This window comes from Hemiscyllium ocellatum, chromosome 40 (assembly GCF_020745735.1).
Source record: "Hemiscyllium ocellatum isolate sHemOce1 chromosome 40, sHemOce1.pat.X.cur, whole genome shotgun sequence".
NCBI classification, from domain to species: Eukaryota; Metazoa; Chordata; class Chondrichthyes; order Orectolobiformes; family Hemiscylliidae; genus Hemiscyllium; species Hemiscyllium ocellatum.
The window spans coordinates 11,797,065-11,818,857 of NC_083440.1; the positions used below are offsets into that span (position 1 = coordinate 11,797,065).

The 21,793-nt window shown below is 53.6% G+C and overlaps 1 protein-coding gene across 1 annotated transcript; it reads left to right on the plus strand.

The window, feature by feature from the left end:
• The first annotated feature begins 12,925 nt into the window (after positions 1 to 12,925).
• Positions 12,926 to 20,522, plus strand: LOC132834510 (ras-like protein family member 10B). The gene is made up of 3 exons (XM_060853435.1): positions 12,926 to 13,174; positions 19,284 to 19,454; positions 20,252 to 20,522. The coding sequence occupies exons 1-3, from the start codon at positions 12,993 to 12,995 to the stop codon at positions 20,520 to 20,522; spliced, it is 624 nt and encodes a 207-aa protein (XP_060709418.1). The 5' UTR covers positions 12,926 to 12,992.
• Positions 20,523 to 21,793: the final 1,271 nt, after the last annotated feature.

Genomic DNA, 21,793 nt, shown 5'->3' on the forward strand with positions numbered 1-21,793 from the left:
GGGTTAGGTACAGAGTAAATCTCCCTCTGCACTGTTCCAATTAAATCTTCCATAACAAAGATAGCGTGGGGTTAGATACAGAGTAAATCTCCCTCTGCAATGTTCCTGTTAAACACTCCCAGTACAGGAACAGCACGGTGTGAGGTACAGAGAAAATCTCCCTGTGCACTGTTCCTAATAAACACTCCCAGGACAGGGACAGCAAGGGGTTAGATACAGAATAAATCTCCCACTGCGCTGTTCCTATTAGACATTCCCAGGACAGGAACAACACGGGGTGAGGTACAGAATAAATCTCCATCTGCACTGTTTCTATTAAACACTCCCAGGACAGGGACAGCACGGGGTTAGATACAGAGTAAATCTCCCTCTGCACTATTCCTATTAAACACTCCCAGGACAGGGACAGCACAGGGTTAGATACAGAGTAAATCTACCTCTGCAATGTTCCTATTAAACACTCCCAGGACAGGGACAGCACAGGGTTAGTTACAGAGTAAATCTCCCCCTACACTGTTCCTATTAAACACTCCCTGGACAGGAACAGAGCGGTGTTAGATACAGAGTAAATCTCCCTCTGCACTGTTCCTATTAAACACTCCCAGGGCAGGGACAGCACGGGGTTAGTTACAGAGAAAATCTCCATCTGCACTGTTCCTACTAAACACTCCCAGGACAGGGACAGCAAGGGGTTAGATACAGAGAAAATCTCCCTCTGCACTGTTCCTACTAAACACTCCCAGGACAGGGACAGCACGGGGTTAGATAGAGAGAAAATCTCCCTCTGCACTGTTCCGATTAAACTCTCCCTGGACAGGGACAGCACGGGGTTAGATACAGAGTAATTTACCTCTCCACTGTTCCAATTAAAACTTCCATAACAGGGATAGCGCGGGGTTAGATACAGAGTAAATCTCCCTCTGCAATGTTCCTGTTAAACACTCCCAGGACAGGAACAGCACGGGGTTAGGTTCAGAGAAAATCTCCCTCTGCACAGCTCCTATTAAACACTCCCAGTACAGGAACAGCACGGTGTTAGGTACAGAGAAAATCTCCATCTGCACTGTTCCTATTAAACACTCCCAGATCAGGGAAAGCACGGGGTTAGGAACAGAGAAAATCTCCCTCTGCAATGTTCCTAATAAACACTCCCAGGACAGGGACAGCAAGGGGTTTGATACAGAGTAAATCTATCTCTGCACTGTTCCAAATAAATCTTCCAGAACAGGGATAGCGCGGGGTTAGATACAGAGTAAATTGTCCTCTGCACTGTTCCTATTAAACACTCCCAGGACAGGGACAGCGCGGGGTTAGATACAAAGTAAATCTCTCTCTACACTGTTCCTATTAAACTCTCCCAGGACGGGGACAGCACGGGGTTAGATACAGAGTAAATCTCCATCTGCACTGTTCCTATTAAACTCTCCCAGGACAGGGACAGCACGGGGTTAGTTACAGAGAAAATCTCCATATGCACTTTTCCCATAAAACACTCCTTGGACACGGACAGCGCGGGGTTAGCTATAGAGTAAATCTCCATCTGCACTGTTCCTACTAAACACTCCCAGGACAGGGACAGAACGGGGTTAGGTACAGAGTAAATCTCCCTCTCCACTGTTCCAATTAAATCTTCCATAACAAGGATAGCGTGGGGTTAGATACAGAGTAAATCTCCCTCTGCAATGTTCCTGTTAAACACTCCCAGGACAGGAACAGCACGGTGTGAGGTACAGAGAAAATCTCCCTGTGCACTGTTCCTAATAAACACTCCCAGGACAGGGACAGCGCGGGGTTAGTTACAGAGAAAATCTCCCTCTGCACTGTTCCTAATAAACACTCCCAGGACAGGGACAGCACGGGGTTAGATACAGAGAAAATCTCCCTCTACACTGTTCCTATTAAACTCTCCCAGGACAGGGACAGCACGGGGTTAGATACAGAGAAAATCTCCCTCTACACTGTTCCTATTAAACTCTCCCAGGACAGGGACAGCACGGGGTTAGTTACAGAGAAAATCTCCATATGCACTTTTCCCATAAAACACTCCCTGGACACGGACAGCGCGGGGTTAGCTATAGAGTAAATCTCTATCTGCACTGTTCCTACTAAACACTCCCAGGACAGGGACAGAACGGGGTTAGATACAGAGTAAATCTCCATCTGCAATGTTCCTATTAAACACTCCCAGGACAGGGACAGCACGGGGTTAGGTACAGAGAAAATCTCCATCTGCACTGTTTCTATTAAACTCTCCCTGGACAGGGACAGCACGGGGTTAGATACAGAGTAATTTACCTCTCCACTGTTCCAATTAAATCTTCCATAACAGGGATAGCGCGGGGTTAGATACAGAGTAAATCTCCCACTGCAATGTTCCTGTTAAACACTCCCAGGACAGGAACAGCACGGGGTTAGGTTCAGAGAAAATCTCCCTCTGCACTGTTCCTGTTAAACACTCCCAGGACAGGGACAGCACGGGGTTAGGTACAGAGAAAATCTCCCTCTGCAATGTTCCTAATAAACACTCCCAGGACAGGGACAGCAAGGGGTTTGATACAGAGTAAATCTATCTCTGCACTGTTCCAAATAAATCTTCCAGAACAGGGATAGCGCGGGGTTAGATACAGAGTAAATTGTCCTCTGCACTGTTCCTATTAAACACTCCCAGGACAGGGACAGGACGGGGTTAGATACAGAGTAAATCTCCCTCAGCACTGTATCTAATAAACACTCCAAGGACAGGGACACCACGGGGTTAGGTACAGAGTAAATCTCCCTCTGCACTGTTCCTAATAAACATTCCCAGGACAGGGACAGCGCGGGGTTAGATACAGCGAAAATCTCCATCTGCACTGTTCCTCCTAAACACTCCCAGGACAGGAACAGCACGGGGTTACAAACAGAGTAAATCACCCTCTGCAATATTCCGATGAAACATTCCCAGGACACGGACAGCGCGGGGTTAGATACAGAGTAAATCTCCCTCTGCAATGTTCCTATTAAACTCTCCCAGGACAGGGACAGCACGGGGTTAGATACAGAGAAAATCTCCCTCTGCACTGTTCCTATTAAACACTCCCAGGAGAGGACAGCACGGGGTTAGATACAGAGTAAATCTCCCACTGCGCTGTTCCTATTAGACATTCCCAGGACAGGAACAACACGGGGTGAGGTACAGAATAAATCTCCTTCTGCACTGTTTCTATTAAACACTCCCAGGACAGGGCCAGCACGGGGTTAGATACAGAGTAAATCTCCCTCTGCAATGTTCCTATTAAATACTCCCAGGCGAGGGACAGCACGATTTAGATACAGACTCAATCTCCCCCTACACTGTTCCTATTAAACACTCCCAGGAGTGGGAACAGAACGGGATTTGGTACAGAGTAAATCTCCCTCTGCAATGTTCCAATTAAACATTCCCAGGACAGGGACAGCACGGGGTTAGATACAGAGTAAATCTCCCCCTGCACTGTTCCTATTAAACACTCCCAGGACAGGGAAAGCACAGGGTTAGATGCAGAGTAAATCTCCCTCTGCGCTGTTCCTGTTAAACACTCCCAGGACAGGGACAGCGCGGGGTTAGATACAGAGTAAATCTCCCTCTGCAATGTTCCTAATAACCGCTCCTAGGAAAGGAACAGCACGGCATTAGGTACAGAGTAAATCTCCCTCTGCACTGTTCTTATTAAACGCTCCCAGGACAGGAACAGCTCAGGGTTAGGTACAGAGTAAATCTCCCTCTGCAATGTTTCCATTAAACACTCCCAGGACAGGGATAGCGCAGGTTTAGATACAGAGAAAACCTCGCTCTGCACGGTTCCTACTAAATATTCCCAGGACAGGGACAGCGCAGGGTTAGATACAGAGTAAATCTCCCTCTGCACTGTTCGTATTAAACACTCCCAGGACAGGGACAGCGCGGGGTTAGGTACAGAGTAAATCTCGCTCTTCACTGTTCCTATTAAACACACCCAGGACTGGGACAGCGCGGGGTTAGATACAGAGTAAATCTCCCTCTGCACGTACCTGGTAAACACTCCCAGGACAGGGACAGCGCAGGGTTAGATACAGAGTAAATCTGTCTCTGCACTGTTTCGATTAAACATTCCTAGGACAGGGCCAGCACGGGGTTAGATATAGAGTAAATCTCCCTCAGCACTGTTTCTGTTAAACACACCCAGGACAGGGACAGCGCGGGGTTAGATACAGAGTAAATCTCCCTCTGCAATGTTCCTACAAAACAGTCCCAGGTGAGGTACAGCACGGGGTTAGATACAGAGTAAATCTCCCTCTGCAATGTTCCTATGAAGCATTCCCCGGACACGGACAGCGGGGGGTTAGATACAGAGTAAATCTCCCTCTGCACTGTTCCTATTAAACTCTCCCAGGACAGGGACAGCACGGGGTGAGATACAGAGTAAATCTCCCTCTGCACTGTTCCTATTAAACTCTCCCAGGACAGGGACAGCACGGGGTGAGATACAGAGTAAATCTCCCTCTGCACTGTTCCTACTAAACACTCCCAGGACAGGGACTGCACGGGGTTAGATACAGAGAAAATCTCCATCTGCACTGTTCCTACTAAACACTCCCAGGACAGGGACAGTATGGGGTTAGATACAGAGAAAATCTCCATCTGCACTGTTCCTACTAAACACTCCCAGGACAGGAACAGCACGGGGTTACAAACAGAGTAAATCACCCTCTGCAATATTCCGATGAAACATTCCCAGGACACGGACAGCGCGGGGTTAGATACAGAGTAAATCTCCGTCTGCAATGTTCCTATTGAACACTCCCAGGACAGGGACAGCATGGGGTTAGGTACAGAGTAAATCTCCCTCTGCACTGTTCCTACTAAACACTCCCAGGACAGGGACAGCATGGGGTTAGATACAGAGTAAATCTTCTTTGCAATGTTTGTATTAAAGACTCCCAGGAGAGGGACAGCATGGGGTTTGATACAAAGAGGTTTGTGCGTGTGAGATCCTGCCTCACAAATGTGTTCGTGGCCTTTGATGATGTGACCAGGTCGTTTGCCCTGGACAGGGTCGTAGACATGTCCTGGATGGCTTTCAGCACAGCCTTTAATAAAGCTGTACCTACCTGGTGGTCTGCTCTGGAAGGTTAGGTGTGGTGTCCCGGGGCCAATGTCAAATTTGATCCACCTTTGGCTTGATGGGAGGAATCAGAGGGTTACAGTGGGAGGATGTTTCTGGGACTGGGAGGCCTGTGACTCGGGGATTGCCTGAGAGATTGGTGCTAGGACCATCACTGCCTGTATCGATATCAGTGATGTGGATGGGAATGTCAAAGGCATGGTTAGGAAGTTTGCAGATGACGCTAAAACAGTTGGGATTGTGGACAGTGAGGAGGGTTCTCAGACACTGCAGCAGGACATTGATCAGCAAGGGAAGGGGGCCGAGAAATGGCAAATGCAGTTTAATATCGATCAGGGGGAGGTCTTGCCTTTTGGAAAGTGCAGTCAAGGCAGGAGTTTCATGGTGAATGGTCGGGCCTGTTGGAGTGGAGTGGAACAGAGGCACCGCGCAGTTCAGGTGCACGGTTCACTGAAGGGGGTGTCCCAGGGAGACAGGCCAGTGGAGAAGGCTTCTGGCTCAGTGGGCCTTCATCAGTCAGGGCATTGGGTAGGGACATTGGGAAGTTACGTTGCAGTATTACAGGACCGTGGTGAGGCCGCACTTGGGAGGATTGTGTTTAGTTTTGGTCACCTTGCTCTAGTTTAGTTTGGAAGGACTGCAGGGGAAATGTACCAGGGCATTGCCTGGTCTGAAGGGCCTGAGCTACAGGGAGAGGTTGGACACGCTCGAAGCTTTTTCGTTAGAGCGTAGGAGACCGAGGGGGGATCTGATAGAGGTGTATAAGATCATGAGAGGCATGGAGAGGGTGAATGCACTCAGTGATTTTTCCCAGGGTTGGGGATGTGAGGACGAGAGGGCACCAGTTTAAGGTTAAGAATAAAAGGGAACCCGAGGGATAACTGTCTCACACAGAGGGTGGTACGCATCTGGACTGAGCTGCCAGGGGAAGTGATTGGGGCAGGTACATTAGCAACATTTGGACAAATCCGTGGAGAGGAAAGGATTAGAAGGATATGGGTCAAGTGCAGGGAAATGGGGATAGCATGGATGGACAGCATGGATCAGTGCGGGCCGAAGGGCCTGTTTCTGTGCTGTCGGAACCTGTGAGTCTATGACCGGAAACCAGGAGGCCAGGAAGTGACGGAATCATCAAACCCTTCCCGTGTGCGGACTGGGGAACACTGGCTGGACCAATTGGGAAGCTCCAATGGGTGGGTTTGCCTTGGTGGGGACTTTAACCAAGTAGGAATCAGGTTCTCACAGATGGATAAATACCCAGCTCCCCCAGTGGGGAGGACGACGGGAGGCCGAGAGAGATGATCCGGAGCAAATGCTACCCTGGAGTGGGTTACACACGGACTGTCCCTGTCCTTTCATGAGCTCAATGTTCTTGGCTATTGTCAATGCCCGTTCAAAGCAGTTGGACCCAGGTAGAGTTCATTCACCAATCCCCGGGATGATGATTGAAAAGCTGTGAGCTTTTGGGATTGGTCACAGACAATGGGACACCATCTTCCAGCAGGGTTTTCCAGTATTTCCTGATGTCAAACGACATTCCCCATGTTCAGACAGCTCCATAACATCCACCATCCAATGGCCTGGGGGATAGAGCTATCCAAACAGTGAAGGTAGATTTAAACAAACAGCCAACAGCTTCACTCAACACCAAACTGTCCCGGGTCCTGTTCGATTATAGGACCATCCCCTCACGCAACAACAGGGACAGCTCCAACAGAGTCACTGATGGGGAGAGGGCTCACAGGTAAAGAACAACACTCACTCAATTAAGGAGTAAATCTCCCTCTACACTCTCCCCCATCAAACACTCCCAGGACAGCGACAGCACGGGGTTAGATGCAGAGTAAATCTCCCTCTACACTCTCCCCCATCAAACACTCCCAGGACATGGTCAGCGTGGGGTTAGATACAGAGTAAATCTCCCTCTGCACTGTTCCTGTTAAACACTCCCAGGACAAGGACAGCACGAGGTTAGATACAGAGTGGGACTGCCCACGGGTTACTTATTGGGTTTGAGCTCCCTCTGCATGTCAGTCTATCCCCATACACACACCGTGTCAGCATGAAGTTTCCTGAAACTGAGAGAGAGCACAGGTCTGCGATCCTGAAACTCGCACTATCCTCCTGATAGAGTGACTCCATTCCCTGTGGGAATGACTTGTCAGTGGGCAATGCCAGCGATGAGCCCTGTACGAGGGACTGCCCATGCTGGGCGCCCCTGCCAGGGGAGGGTATATGGCCCAGTCTGACTGAGGAAGGCCACTGCCCGGTCTAACTAGAACAACCTTCCAATAACAAGAAGGTCAAGTCTTTTTTAAAACTTCCTGAATGGGATTCAGGCATCGCTGGCTAGGCCCCAGTTTAGTCCCCATCCCTAGTTGCCCCCACCTTGAGAAGGTGGGGGTGAGCTGCCATCTTGAACCGCTGCAGTCCCTGGGCTGTAGGAGAATCCCACAATTCCGGTCGGGATGGAATTCCAGGATTGTCTGCCAATGTCAGTGAGGGAATGGTGATACATTTCCAAGTCAGGGTGGTGGGTGGCTTCAAGGGGAACGTGCAGGGGCTGGGGTTCCCATGTACCTGCTGCCCTGCTCCTTCTAGATGGACGTGGTCCTGGGTTTGGAAGGTGCTGCCTGAGGATGGTTAGTGTGTTTCTGCAGGGCACCTTGTAGATAGTACACCATGCTGCTCCGGAGCGCCCCTTGGGGGAGGGAGGGGGTAACTGTGGACGTGGGGACAACCAAGCGGGGCCTGCTTTGTCCCTGGATGGTGTTGAGCTTCTTGAGTGTTGTTGGAGCTGCCCTCACACCCCTGACCTGTGCGTCTGGGTGGTGGACAGGAGGGGAGTTACTCGCTGCAGTTTTCTTAGTCCCTGACCTACTCTTGTAGCCACTGGATTTACATGGTGAATCCTACGGTGTGTGTGTGTGTGTGTAAGTGTGAGTATGTCAGTGTGTGTGTATGTGAGAGAGTGTATGTGAGTGTGTGAGAGAGTGAGTCTGCGTGTGTGTCCTTGTGTGAGTGTGTGTGTGAGAGAGTGTGTGACTGTGTGTGTGTGGGGGTGCGAGTGTGTCTGTGTGAGTGTGTGTGTGAGTCTCTGTGAGTGTGTGTGTCTGTGTGTGTATGTGAGAGTGTGTGTGTGTGTGTGTGTGTGTCTGTCTGTCTGTGTGTGCAGTCGATGAGGGTACCATGGCAACGCAGGGCACTGTGCGGTAATCTCTTCGCTCCTCCCTACAGCCGGAGACCACAGGCATCTTGTGAGCGAGGCTGTTCCTGAGAGAGAGAGGGAGAAAGAGGGAGAGCCCGGCTGCCTGGGAAACTGAGTTGGAGAGGAGTGTGAGGTGAGGAGGGGAGGGGCTGGGTGTGTGTGAGGCCAGGGGGACGCTGCTCTGGGAAAGGTAAGAGCCACTGCTCCCACTGTGCTCCCGGAAGAAATTCCCCTGGACACGGTGAGATGGAGGGGCCGGTGATGGGGGAGAGAGGAAGGGGAGTGGGTTAACCAGACATCACCGGCAGGTACTGTACTGGGGGCAAGGCCTGGTTCCCCACGGAGGGCTGATGGGGGCAGACCGGGAGAGCGCGGGCGGGGAGGGGTAGGGCCCGTGGATACAGGGGCGTGCTGTGACGGTGGTGGGGGTGAATGAGGGGAGGGGGCAGTTGCTGTGGGAGCCGTAGAGGGTACTGTGTGACCAGGGTTACTCCAAGGGCTGGGGGCAGCAGGAGTAGGGGAATGTGGGGGGGAGGGGAGGGGGTATGGGGCTAATGGAATGGGTACCCTCCCGCTCAGAGGGTGGGGGGTCGTCCATCATTGGCTGGTTGTCATAGCAACCCAGCCCAAAAGCTCTGGAATTGCCTGACTGAGCTGTGGGGAACTAGAGACAACAGGGGTAAGGGGAAGGTGACATACACACACTCACACACACACGCAGGCACACATAGACACACACAGGCACAAAATACGCACAGACACACACTGACACAAAACACACACACGCACACACAGGCACACAGACACACACAGGCACAAAACATGCACAGATACACACACAGGCACGCACACACACACAGGCACACAGACACACATAGACACGCACAGACACAAAATACGCACAGACACACACTGGCACAAAACACACACACGCGCACACACACACACAGGCACACATACACACGCACACACACACTGGCGCGCACACACACAGAGGCACACACATGCACACAGGCACACATAGACACACACAGGCACACACACAGGTACACAGACACACATAGACACGCACAGACACAAAATACGCACAGACACACACTGGCACAAAACACACACACAGGCACACATACACACGCACACACACACAGGCGCACGCACACACACACACAGGCACACACATGCACACACACATGCACACAGACACACATAGGCACACACACAGGCACACAGACACACACAGACACGCACAGACACAAAATACGCGCAGACACACTGGCACAAAACACACACACACACACAGGCACACATACACATGCACGCACACACACACAGGCACACACATGCACACACACAGACACGCACAGACACACAGGCACAAAAGACACAGTCATGCACGCACACACACACAGGCACACACAGACACGCACAAAAACACGCAGGCACACACAGACATGCACACACACACACACACACACACACAGGCACATAGAAACACACACAAGCACACACAGACACAGACACACAGGCATGCACAGACACACACAGGCACACACATACAGGCACACAGAAACACACACAGAGGCACACAGGCACACACAGACATGCACAAATGCACAGAGGCACACACAGACACACGCGCACACACACTGGCACACACACACACACAGGCACACACAGGAACACACAGACATGCACAGGCACACACTGATAGGCACACACATATACACTCACACAGGCACAGACACACAAACACACAGGCACACACACACACACCAACATGCACAGGTGTACACACACACCAACACACAAGCATACAGGCACACACACACACACACCAACATGCACAGGCACGGACACACACACACACAGGCATACACACACAGAGAGGCGCACACATACACAGAGCCACACACGCACACAGTCACAATAACACACACAGGCGCGCACACACACACGCACACACAGACACAGGCACACACACACAGGTACACACACAGGCATGCACATGCACAGAGGCACACACACACAGACACACACATGCACACAGGTACACAGACACACAGAGGCACACACATTCACAGGCATACACAGGCACACCAACACACACACACAGGAACACACAGACATGCACAGACACACACACAGGCACACACAAACATACACGCACACAGGCACAGACACACAGGCGTACACACACACAGGCACACAGACACGCACACATACACAGGCACACAGACACCCACAGACACGCACAAATTCACACAGGCACACACAGACATGCACAAACACACACAGGCACGCACAGACACGCACAAATACACACACACACACACAGGCATGCGCGCGCACACACACACAGAAACACATACAGGCACATACAGACATGCACAAACACACACACACACAGGAACACACACACAGAGGAACACACACTCACACAGGTACACACGTGCACACAGGCTCTCACATTCACACACACACAGGCACACACACAGGCATACACACACACACACAGAGGCACACTCACACATTTAGACACACACACAGATGCACAGACACAGAGGCATACACACACATGCACACACACAGGCACAGAGGCATACACACACACACAGGCGCACGCACACACACACACACACACACACACACACACACACACATACGCACACAGACACACACCTAAACAGAAGCACACACAGCATTCCTGTGTGCAATTATCATATACAGATAGGTAGGGTGTAGGTGCTGGGGGGTGTTACAGAGATAGTGAGGGGGTGTAGGTGCTGGAGGGGGTTACAGAGATAGAGAGGGGTGTAGGGGATTACAGAGATAGGGAGGGGGTGTAGGGGCTGGAGGGGATTACAGAGATAGGGAGGGGGTGTAGGGGCTGGAGGGGATTACAGAGATAGGGAGGGATGTAGGGGCTGGAGAGGATTACAGAGATAGGGAGGGTGTGTGGGGGCTGGAGGGTGTTACAGAGATAGGGAGGGTGTGTAGGAGAGGCTGGAGGGGGTTACAGAGTCAGTTAGAGGGTTTGGGGGAAGGAGGGGGTTACAGAGATAGGGAGGGGGTGTAGGGGCTGGAGGGTATTACAGAGATAGGGAGGGGGTGAAGGGGCTGGAGGGGTTTACAGAGATAGGGAGGGGGTGTAGGGGCTGGAAGGGGTTACAGAGATAGAGGGGGTGTAGGGGCTGGAGGGAGTTACTGAGATAGGGAGGGGGTGTAGAGGCTGGAGGGGGTTACAGGGATAGGGAGGGGGTGTATGGGGCAGGTTGAGATGTTTGAGTGAGGGAGATTGTGAGTGACGAAGGCCTTTGGAGAAACTCGAAACCAAGGGGTTGGTGTGAAATTGGGTCTGGGCCCAATGAGGCTGGAAACATGGAGATCCAATCAGTGACTGTGTTGTCCCTCTCTGGCAGGCAGCTGCTCAGACATCCCTGGAGGGGGCCTTCCTGAGGCGGAGAACTGACATGTCCCCGTGACCCCAGTGACTCCGAGACACAGAGGAAGAGAAGCAGGAAGATGGTAGTTCCGCTGCTGTGGGACAGGAGTCCTCCAAGGGCTACATCGACGCCCTTCCATTAATGCCAGTCGGGGCTGGCACGGTGTCCGTGGCTGCTCTTTGGGATCTTGCTGTGCATCGGCCCAGGAGATCATTTTTTGTCAACCGGCCTGGTCCAGTCACCTCACCAGCCATTTCTCCCTCCTTGTCTGAACACTGCAGCACCCTCCCCTCCCACCACAGCCAACCCACCCCCCTTCCAAAGTCAACCAACCAACGCCCCCAACATTCTGGGCAAACCGAGGGCACTGTGATTCCCCCCAGACCAAAGCCAGTGGTTGACGTTCCCTGAAATTTCCTGGGCCCGTTCTGGAGGAGGCTAACTCCCACCAAATCCCCCCTCCCTCCCCCTGCCCCGTACCCCGCTCCCATCTCCCACTCTCTTCCCCCCCCATTGTCAAACGGGTTCGTCACGTCGTCTCTTCCCTGCCAACCTCCGAGGACCAGAGATGCGGGAATACTACGCCCGTCCGGCTGCTTGTCTGGGCCCCGACACCCGCACTGTCGCCCCTTAGGGATGTGGAGCCACCGGGAGTCTGGGAGCGTTCCGAATCCGTGAAACGGGAACGGGGGCGGGGGATGCTTTGAAACCGAGGAGGTTTCCTCAACCAAGGAAGATCCCGGGTGGGGATCTGGAAGGCGGTGATCCTCTCTCTCTCTCTCTCTCCCCCTCCCGTGTTGGAGATCTCCCGTGTCGGCGAAGGACAGAAGGGAAGCCCGAGCAGTGAGACGGAGCCAGGAACCCACCGGCAAAAAAGGCCGTCTCCTGTGGCAATGCTTCTGCATGGGGCAGAAGGCCAGGAGCCGGTCAGCCTGATAAATTCCCACCGGGAGGGCAAACGTTCCGAGCATTCCCAAACCCAAACGAGAGACGGAAACCCCTGAACCCTGACCCTTTCCCTGCTGGAGTCCGGGAGACTGGGCGGACGCATCGGGAGATCCTCACCCTGACCCGCTGAGGATGAAGCCCTCAGGAGAGGGCCGCTCGGGAAGCTCTCGTTGACCTGTGAAGGCGCCGAGGAGGGGAACTGACGGACTGCACCCCCACCCAACTGTGAGCTACTGCTGTCTGCCAAGGCAGCACTCCCCCTCCCTTCCAATGGCTGACTTCCTGAAGATTGCCATCCTGGGCGCTCCTGGGGTGGGCAAGACGGCCATCATCCAGCGGTTTGTGTGGAACCAGTTTGCGGAGGGCGCCCGGGCCCCGCACAGCGGGGTGTACCACCCCTCTGTCGTCCTGAACGACCGCATCTACCACTTGGTCATCTTGGACATCCCAGCGTCGCTGGCCTTCACCGATAACCAACAGGTGAGGGAACCGCTGGCTCCGCTACCCCGATGGCGGCAGGCCATTTGGCCCCACTGAGCCTGGACTGGCCTTCACACAGGGCCATCAAAGATAGCCGACCCGTCCTCATCTCCTTCAAACGCTCCGCTCTTTTTAAGATTCATTCACGGGGGTGAGGGCTGTTACTGGCCGGGCCTGGTATTTATCGCCCATCCTGGAGGGCAGCTGAGGGGGAGCCGCGTTGCTGCGGGTCTGGAGTCACGTGGAGTTCAGGATATTTGAGAACCCATTGGTGGGATTCCCCCCAACAACGGTTTCCCAGTCAGTGTCTCACTCTGAACTCCAGATCTGGATTGGATCCACATTTCGCCACCAACTGTGGCAGGTTTGGAAGTCAGGCCTCAGGCATTAACGGGGGTCTCTGGATTGATAACACCTCCGGGCCTTTCTCACTTCCCCACCTCAATCCCCCCACTCTCACCCAAGGGACATCTTCAAACCCCATCTCAATCCAGCCACTGGCTGCCTTAACAACATGCAGGTACAGCAGGTAGTGAAGAAGGCCAATAGCATGCTGGCCTTCATAACAAGAGGGATTGAGTATATAAGCAAAGAGGTCCTTCTGCAGCTGTACAGGGCCCTGGTGGGACCACACCCGGAGTACTGTGTGCAGTTCTGGTCTCCAAATTTGAGGAAGGACATTCTGGCTATTGAGGGAGTGCAGCGTAGGTTCACGAGGTCAATTCCCCGAATGGAGGGATTACCTTACACTGAAAGTCTGAAGCGACTGGGCTTGTATACCCTTGAGTTCAGAAGACTGAGAGGGGATCTGATTGAGACATATAAGATTAAGTAAGGATGGGACACTCTGGAGGCAGGAAACATGTTTCCGGTGATGGGTGAGTGCCGAACCAGAGGACACAGCTTAAAAATACGGGGTAGACCATTTAGGACAGAGATGAGGAGAAACGTCTTCACCCAGAGAGTGGTGGCTGTGTGGAATGCTCTGTCCCAGAGGGCAGTGGAGGCCCAGTCTCTGGATTCATTTAAGAAAGAGTTGGATAGAGCTCTCATGGATAGTGGAATCAAAGGTTATGGAGATAAGGCAGGGAGTGGATACTGATTAAGGATGATCAGCCATGATCATCTTGAATGGTGGTACAGGCTCGAAGGGCAGAATGGCCTATTCCTGCACCTATTGTCGATTGCCACTTGTTCTTGCCCTTCGGGTGACACCCCACTCTGTGCCCCGCTAGCTTCGCTGGCACCGTGGGTCCCTCAGGGATATCCCCTTCACCCCATGCTCCTCCCTCGACATCCCGACGCACCAGTGCTCTGTCAGTGAGTCTGGTGTTGGGTGGGGCAGAGAGAGAGGGTGCCTCCTGCTGGCTACCACTGGGAAGGCAAATGCAGCGATTGGGGAGGGTGGGGTGGTGTGGGGGGGCGGGGGTGTGGTGTGGTGATGTTGGAGGGCGCGCCAGACAGCAACACTGAGATGAAATGGTCTTGAACCCGTGCCCTCTGCAGCACCAACCGCGGAGGGCCCACCTCCCTTGGGGGGGGGTCAATGCCGTCGTAATGCCAAACCACCGAGAAGGTGAGGGTGGGCATGGGAGCAGAGCCCGGAGCCCTCGCGCCAATTCTGCCGCTCATTCCCCTCCGGGTGATGAGGACGTGGCTGGCTGCACCAGCCCAGGTGGCCCTGAAGGAGGCAGTGGTGAGACCCCAGCACCTGGCAGAGCACGGACACTGAAGGCAGCTTCCAGAGAGTTCCAGGGTCAGGATGGAGATGCTGCTGCTGCTCCTCCTGTGTATCTGCTGCCCTCCTTATTCGAAACGGTGCACAGCCAGAGGTCCGGAATGGGCAGCTGTTGAACAAGATATGGGATATGACCCATACCTTGGAGACAACCCACACTCCTACCACCAAACCCCATTCGTCAATAAAACTGTACACGGTGACTCCCAGTGTGATACAGAGACCGGGACTGTACACGGTGCCTCCCATTGTGATACAGAGACCGGGACTGTACACGGTGCCTCCCAGTGTGATACAGAGACCGGGACTGTACACGGCGACTCCCAGTGTGATACAGAGAGCGGGACTGTACACGGTGCCTCCCAGTGTGATACAGAGACCGGAACTGTACACAGTGACTCCCAGTGTGATTCAGAGACCGGGACTGTACACAGTGACTCACAGTGTGATACAGAGACAGGGACTGTACCCGGTGACTCCCAGTGTGATACAGAGACAGGAACTGTACACAGTGACTCCCAGTGTGATACAGAGACAGGAACTGTACACAGTAACTCCCAGTGTGATACAGAGACAGGGACTGTACACGGTGCCTCCCAGTGTGATACAGAGACAGGGACTGTACACGGTGCCTCCCAGTGTGATACAGAGACCGGGACTGTACACGGTGCCTCCCAGTGTGATACAGAGACCGGAACTGTACACAGTGACTCCCAGTGTGATTCAGAGACCGGGACTGTACACAGTGACTCACAGTGTGACACAGAGACAGGGACTGTACCCGGTGACTCCCAGTGTGATACAGAGACAGGAACTGTACACAGTGACTCCCAGTGTGATACAGAGACAGGAACTGTACACAGTAACTCCCAGTGTGATACAGAGACAGGGACTGTACACAGTGACTCCCAGTGTGATACAGAGACCGGGACTGTACACGGTGACTCCCAGTGTGATACAGAGACAGGGACTGTACCCGGTGACTCCCAGTGTGATACAGAGACAGGAACTGTACACAGTGTCTCCCAGTGTGATACAGAGACCGGAACTGTACACAGTGTCTCCCAGTGTGATACAGAGACCGGAACTGTACACAGTGTCTCCCAGTGTGATACAGAGACAGGAACTGTACACAGTGACTCCCAGTGTGATACAGAGACCGGAACTGTACACAGTGTCTCCCAGTGTGATACAGAGACAGGAACTGTACACAGTGACTCCCAGTGTGATACAGAGACCGGAACTGTACACAGTGACTCCCAGTGTGATACAGAGACAGGGACTGTACACAGTGACTCCCAGTGTGATACAGAGACCGGAACTGTACACGGTGACTCCCAGTGTGATACAGAGACCGGACCTGTACACAGTGTCTCCCAGTGTGATACAGAGACCGGGACTGTACACGGTGACTCCCAGTGTGATACAGAGACCGGGACTGTACACAGTGACTCCCAGTGTGATACAGAGACCGGGACTGTACACGGTGCCTCCCAGTGTGATACAGAGACCGGGACTGTACACAGTGCCTCCCAGTGTGATACAGAGACAGGAACTGTACACAGTGACTCCCAGTGTGATACAGAGACCGGAACTGTACACGGTGCCTCCCAGTGTGATACAGAGACCGGGACTGTACGCGGTGCCTCCCAGTGTGATACAGAGACCGGGACTGTACACGGTGCCTCCCAGTGTGATACAGAGACCGGGACTGTACACAGTGACTCCCAGTGTGATACAGAGACAGGAACTGTACACAGTAACTCCCAGTGTGATACAGAGACCGGGACTGTACACGGTGACTCCCAGTGTGATACAGAGACCGGAACTGTACACGGTGACTCCCAGTGTGATACAGAGACAGGAACTGTACACGGTGACTCCCAGTGTGAGACAGAGACCGGAACTGTACACAGTGTCTCCCAGTGTGATACAGAGACCGGAACTGTACACAGTGTCTCCCAGTGTGATACAGAGACAGGGACTGTACCCGGTGACTCCCAGTGTGATACAGAGACAGGAACTGTACACAGTGACTCCCAGTGTGATACAGAGACAGGAACTGTACACAGTAACTCCCAGTGTGATACAGAGACAGGGACTGTACACAGTGACTCCCAGTGTGATACAGAGACAGGAACTGTACACAGTAACTCCCAGTGTGATACAGAGATAGGGACTGTACACAGTGACTCCCAGTGTGATACAGAGACAGGGACTGTACCCGGTGACTCCCAGTGTGATACAGAGACCGGAACTGTACACAGTGTCTCCCAGTGTGATACAGAGACCGGAACTGTACACAGTGTCTCCCAGTGTGATACAGAGACTGGGACTGTACACAGTGTCTCCCAGTGTGATACAGAGACCGGGACTGTACACGGTGACTCCCAGTGTGATACAGAGACCGGAACTGTACCCGCTGACTCTCAGTGTGATACAGAGACCAGAGCTGTACCCGCTGACTCTCAGTGTGATGCAGAAACCGTTTGCCATCTGTCCAAGTGTATCTGATATGTGACTGTAAAACGATAGCAATACGGTTAGCTCTTAAATCCTTTCTGTACTATTCAAAACCTGTCCACCACCCAGACGCACAGGTCAGGGGTGTGAGGGAATACTCCCCACTCCCCTGGGTGGGGGTAACTCCAACAACACTCAAGAAGCTCAACACCATCCAGGGACAAAGCAGCCCCCGCTCGGTTGGCCCCACGTCCACAAACACCCCTCTCCCTCGACCATCGACACTCGGTGTGCAGCATCTCCAAGATGCACGGCAGTAACTCCCTACCGTTCCTCAGGCAGCACCTTCCCCAAGCTTCCATCTGTCAGGACCAGGGCCGCAGTTACGTGGGAACCCCAACCCCTGCACCTTCCCTCTCCAGGCCACTCCCTGACTTGGAAATGTATCACTGTCCCTTCAGCGTCGCTGGGTCAGAATCCAGGAATTTCCTCTCTCTGGGCATTGGGGGGGGGTCACAGCGCTCAGACCAAGGTGGCAGCTCACCCCCAGCTTCTCAAGGGGGCAACTAGGGACGAGGCATGAACCGCCAGGCCAGGCCCCAGGAGTGAACGTAAACAAAGCATTCAGTCAAAATGTACAGCCCAGGAACAGGCCCTTCGGCCCTCCAAGCCTGAGCCTATCCAAACCCACTGTCTAAACCTGTCGGTCAGTTCCTCAGCATCTGTATCCCTCTGCTGTCCACCTACTCCTCCATCTCTATCCCTCTGCTCCCCACCTACTCCCGCATCTGTCCAGACACATCTAAAATGAATCCACCGTCCCTGCCTCTACCACCTCTGCTGGCAACGCGTTCTAGACACCCACCGCCCTCTGTGTGTGAAGTACTTGCCACGTGTATCCCCCCCCTCCTTAAACTGCTCACCTCTCACCGTGAACGCGTCACATTCCTTGGGGTATAGAGTGACAGATAGCCTGCTCTGACAGCCCTTGGTACAGCCAGCGTAATGGAACAGGAGGGAACCATTCAGGCCTTGTGTCAATCTTCCCCTCCCCTACAGCCAGCTTCGATTCAGTCACCCAGCCTGTCCCTAACAGCACGAGTCACCGTGACCGTGTTCGAGCAGAGCCTTCGGCCTAACTCGTCCACGCTGATCTGGTCGCGTTTGTCAAGTGTTTGGCCTCTCAGCCTTCCCACGTGCCTGTCCAAATGCCTTTCACTGTCATCTCATCCCCATCTACCCCTTCCTTTGCTAGTTTGTTCCATCCCACCTGCCAGCACCTGGCCCATATCCCTCCAAACCCTTCCTATTCATATACCCATCCAAATGCCTCTTAAATGTTGCAATTGTACCAGCCTCCACCACTTCCTCTGGCAGCTCATTCCATACACGTACCACCCTCTGTGTGAAAAAGTTGCCCATTAGGTCTCTTATATCTTTCCCCTCTCACCCTAAACCTATGCCCTCTAGTTCTGGACTCCCCGACCCCAGGGAAAAGACTTTGTCTATTTACCCTATCCACGTCCCTCATGATTTTGTAAACCTCTATAAGGTCACCCCTCAGCCTCCGACGCTCCAGTGAAAACAGCCCCAGCCTGTTCAGCCTGTCCCTATAGCTGAAACACTCCAACCCTGGCAACATCCTTGTAAATCTTTTCTGAAGCCTTCCAAGTTTCACAACATCTTTCCGATAGGAAGGAGACCAGAACTGCACGCAGTATTCCAACAGTGGCCTAACCAATGTCCTGTACAGCCGCAACCTGATCTCCCAACTCCTGTACTCAATACTCTGACCAATAAAGGAAAGCAGACCAAACGTGGCCTTCACTATCCTATCCACCCGCGACTCCACTTTCAAGCAGCGATAAGTGGAGCTCCAGGCTGACGTGTTTTCTCCCTCCCCCCCGACCCCAGGAGTGGATCGAGAGGTGGACGGAGACGGGTGATGAAGATATCCAACCTGCCCATGCCTACATCCTGGTGTATGACATCTGCTGCTTTGCCAGCTTCGAGTATATCAAGGCGGTACACCAGCTCATCGTGGCGAAAAGGTGAGGCAACCGATCACCCACACCCTTCCCCCAGCCCGGGCACCGGGTGGAACCGGGCAATGGTGATGGGCTGGTGGGAGGGTGGCAAAGTGAGGCATTGTAAATACTTTCCCTCAGCCCACTGCAGAGACTGATCCAGGGGGGACACTCTGGTAACCCACAGCAACAGGCCATTCAGCCCCCTGCACCAGCCTGTCCCACAGCAACAGGCCATTCAGCTTCTTTCTCCAGCCTGTCCCACAGCAACAGGCCATTCAGCCCACTGCACCAGCCTGTCCCGCAAGAACAGGCCATTCAGCCCCCTACTCCAGCCTGTCCCAGAGACACAGGCCATTCATCCCCCTGCTCCAGCCTGTCCCACAGCAACAGGCCATTCTGCCCCCAGCTCCAGCCTGCCCCACAGGAACAGGCCATTCAGCCCCCTGCTCCAGCCTGTCCAACAGCAACAGGCCATTCAGTCCCCTGCTCCAGTCTGTCCCACAGCAACAGGCCATTCAGTCCCCTGCTCCACTCTGTCCCACAGGAACAGGCCATTCAGCCCCCTGCTCCAGCCTGTCCCACGGGAACAGGCCATTCAGCCCCGTACTCCAGCCTGTCCCACAGGCACAGACCATTCAGCCCTCTGCTCCAGCCTGTCCCACAGGAACAGGCCATTCAGCCCCCTGCTCCAGCCTCTCCCACAGGAACAGGCCATTCAGCCCCCTGCACCAGCCTGTCCCTTCTCTCCCCCCCCCACCACGCCCGACCCCACGAGCAGTGTTCTGACTGCACTCTATCTCTGTCTCTCCTCTGTCCAGGCCCCCCGGCTCGGGCAAGGTGCCCATCCTGATTGTGGGTAACAAGCGGGACCTGCAGCGGTGCAGGGTGGCGCCCCGGCACAACGTCGCCGCCCTGGTGAAGCGCTCCTGGAAGTGCGGCTACATCGAGTGCTCGGCCAAGTACAACTGGCACATCCTGCTGCTGTTCAAGGAGCTGCTGAAGACCACTGGCTGCCTGGCCTCCAGGGGCGCCCACGCCTCAGCCTGCCTGCAGGGGGGGCTACCAACCAACCGCTGCATCATCCTGTAACCGGGCAGCGGGGGGGGGTGGTGAGAGAGACACACACACTCACACACATGCACATACACACACATACACACACACATACAGACACCACACACATGCATACACACACGCACATACATATACTCTCATACACATACACACACCTACACCCTCACGCACATGCACATACACACACACACACTCACACACACTCATACACACACCCTCATATACTCACATACACACACGTGCACACACACGCACTCTCACACACATGCACACATATACACACACCCTCATATACACACGCACACTCACACACTGACACACACACTCTCTCACACACACATACACGCACTCACACACATACACACACTCACAATACTCACGCTCACCCACTCATACACACACACTCTCACACAGACACACACACATATACATACACACAGACACACACTCTCACACAAATATACACACACACACACACGGACACACACATACATACACACACACTCACGCTCACACATGCACACTCACATACACACAAACCCATACACACACGCACACACAGTGACCCTCTATCTCACACACACACACACAGTTGGTGCACATCTCAGAACTACTGAACAAGGTGGGGGGAAGGTCCCAATGCCTCACAGGGTCAACAGGAACAAGCCATTCAGCCCCTGCTCCAGCCTGTCCCACTGCAACAGGCCATTCAGCCCCTGCTCCAGCCTGTCCCACAACAACAGGCCATTCAGCCCCCTGCTCCAGCCTGTCCCACAGGAACAGGCCATTCCGCCCCAATCCATTGCCAGATACATGCTGGCCATTCCTACAGTCATTCCTTTCATTTTACCATTGTTTGTCTCTCTTTCTCTCTCTCCCCCCATCTCTCTCCAACCCCCTTTCACCCCTCTCTCTCTGCCCTCCCCGACTCTCTGTTCAGCCCCTGTCCACTCCCGTTTCTCCCTCTATCTCCCACCTCCGTCTCTCCACCCTCTTCTCATTCTCCCCACCACTTTCTATGTCTCTCTGCTCCTCCCTCAATCTCTCTCTACCTCTCTCTCCGCAACCCCCCCTCCCTCTTCATCTCTCTCCCCCCAATTTCCCTCCCCCTCTCTCTCTCCCTTTCTCCCCTTCCTTCTGTCTTCCTCTCTCCTTCTGTCTCTCCCTCTGTCCCTCCCTCCCTCTGTGTCTCTCCCTTCCTCTCCCTCTCTCTCTCTCTCTCTCTGTCACTCCCTCCCTCCTTCCATCTCTCCCTCCCTTTCTCTCTCCCTCTGTCTCCCTCCCTT

Bases quoted from the DNA above. Each gene is read 5' to 3' on its own strand.
- LOC132834510 (XM_060853435.1), top strand. From the start codon at position 12,993: ATGGCTGACTTCCTGAAGATTGCCATCCTGGGCGCTCCTGGGGTGGGC. The intron at 13,175-19,283 runs GTCGCTGGCCTT...GTGGAGCTCCAG, and splicing joins GTCATCTTGGACATCCCAGC to GCTGACGTGTTTTCTCCCTC. The intron at 19,455-20,251 runs GTGAGGCAACCG...TCCTCTGTCCAG, and splicing joins CAGCTCATCGTGGCGAAAAG to GCCCCCCGGCTCGGGCAAGG.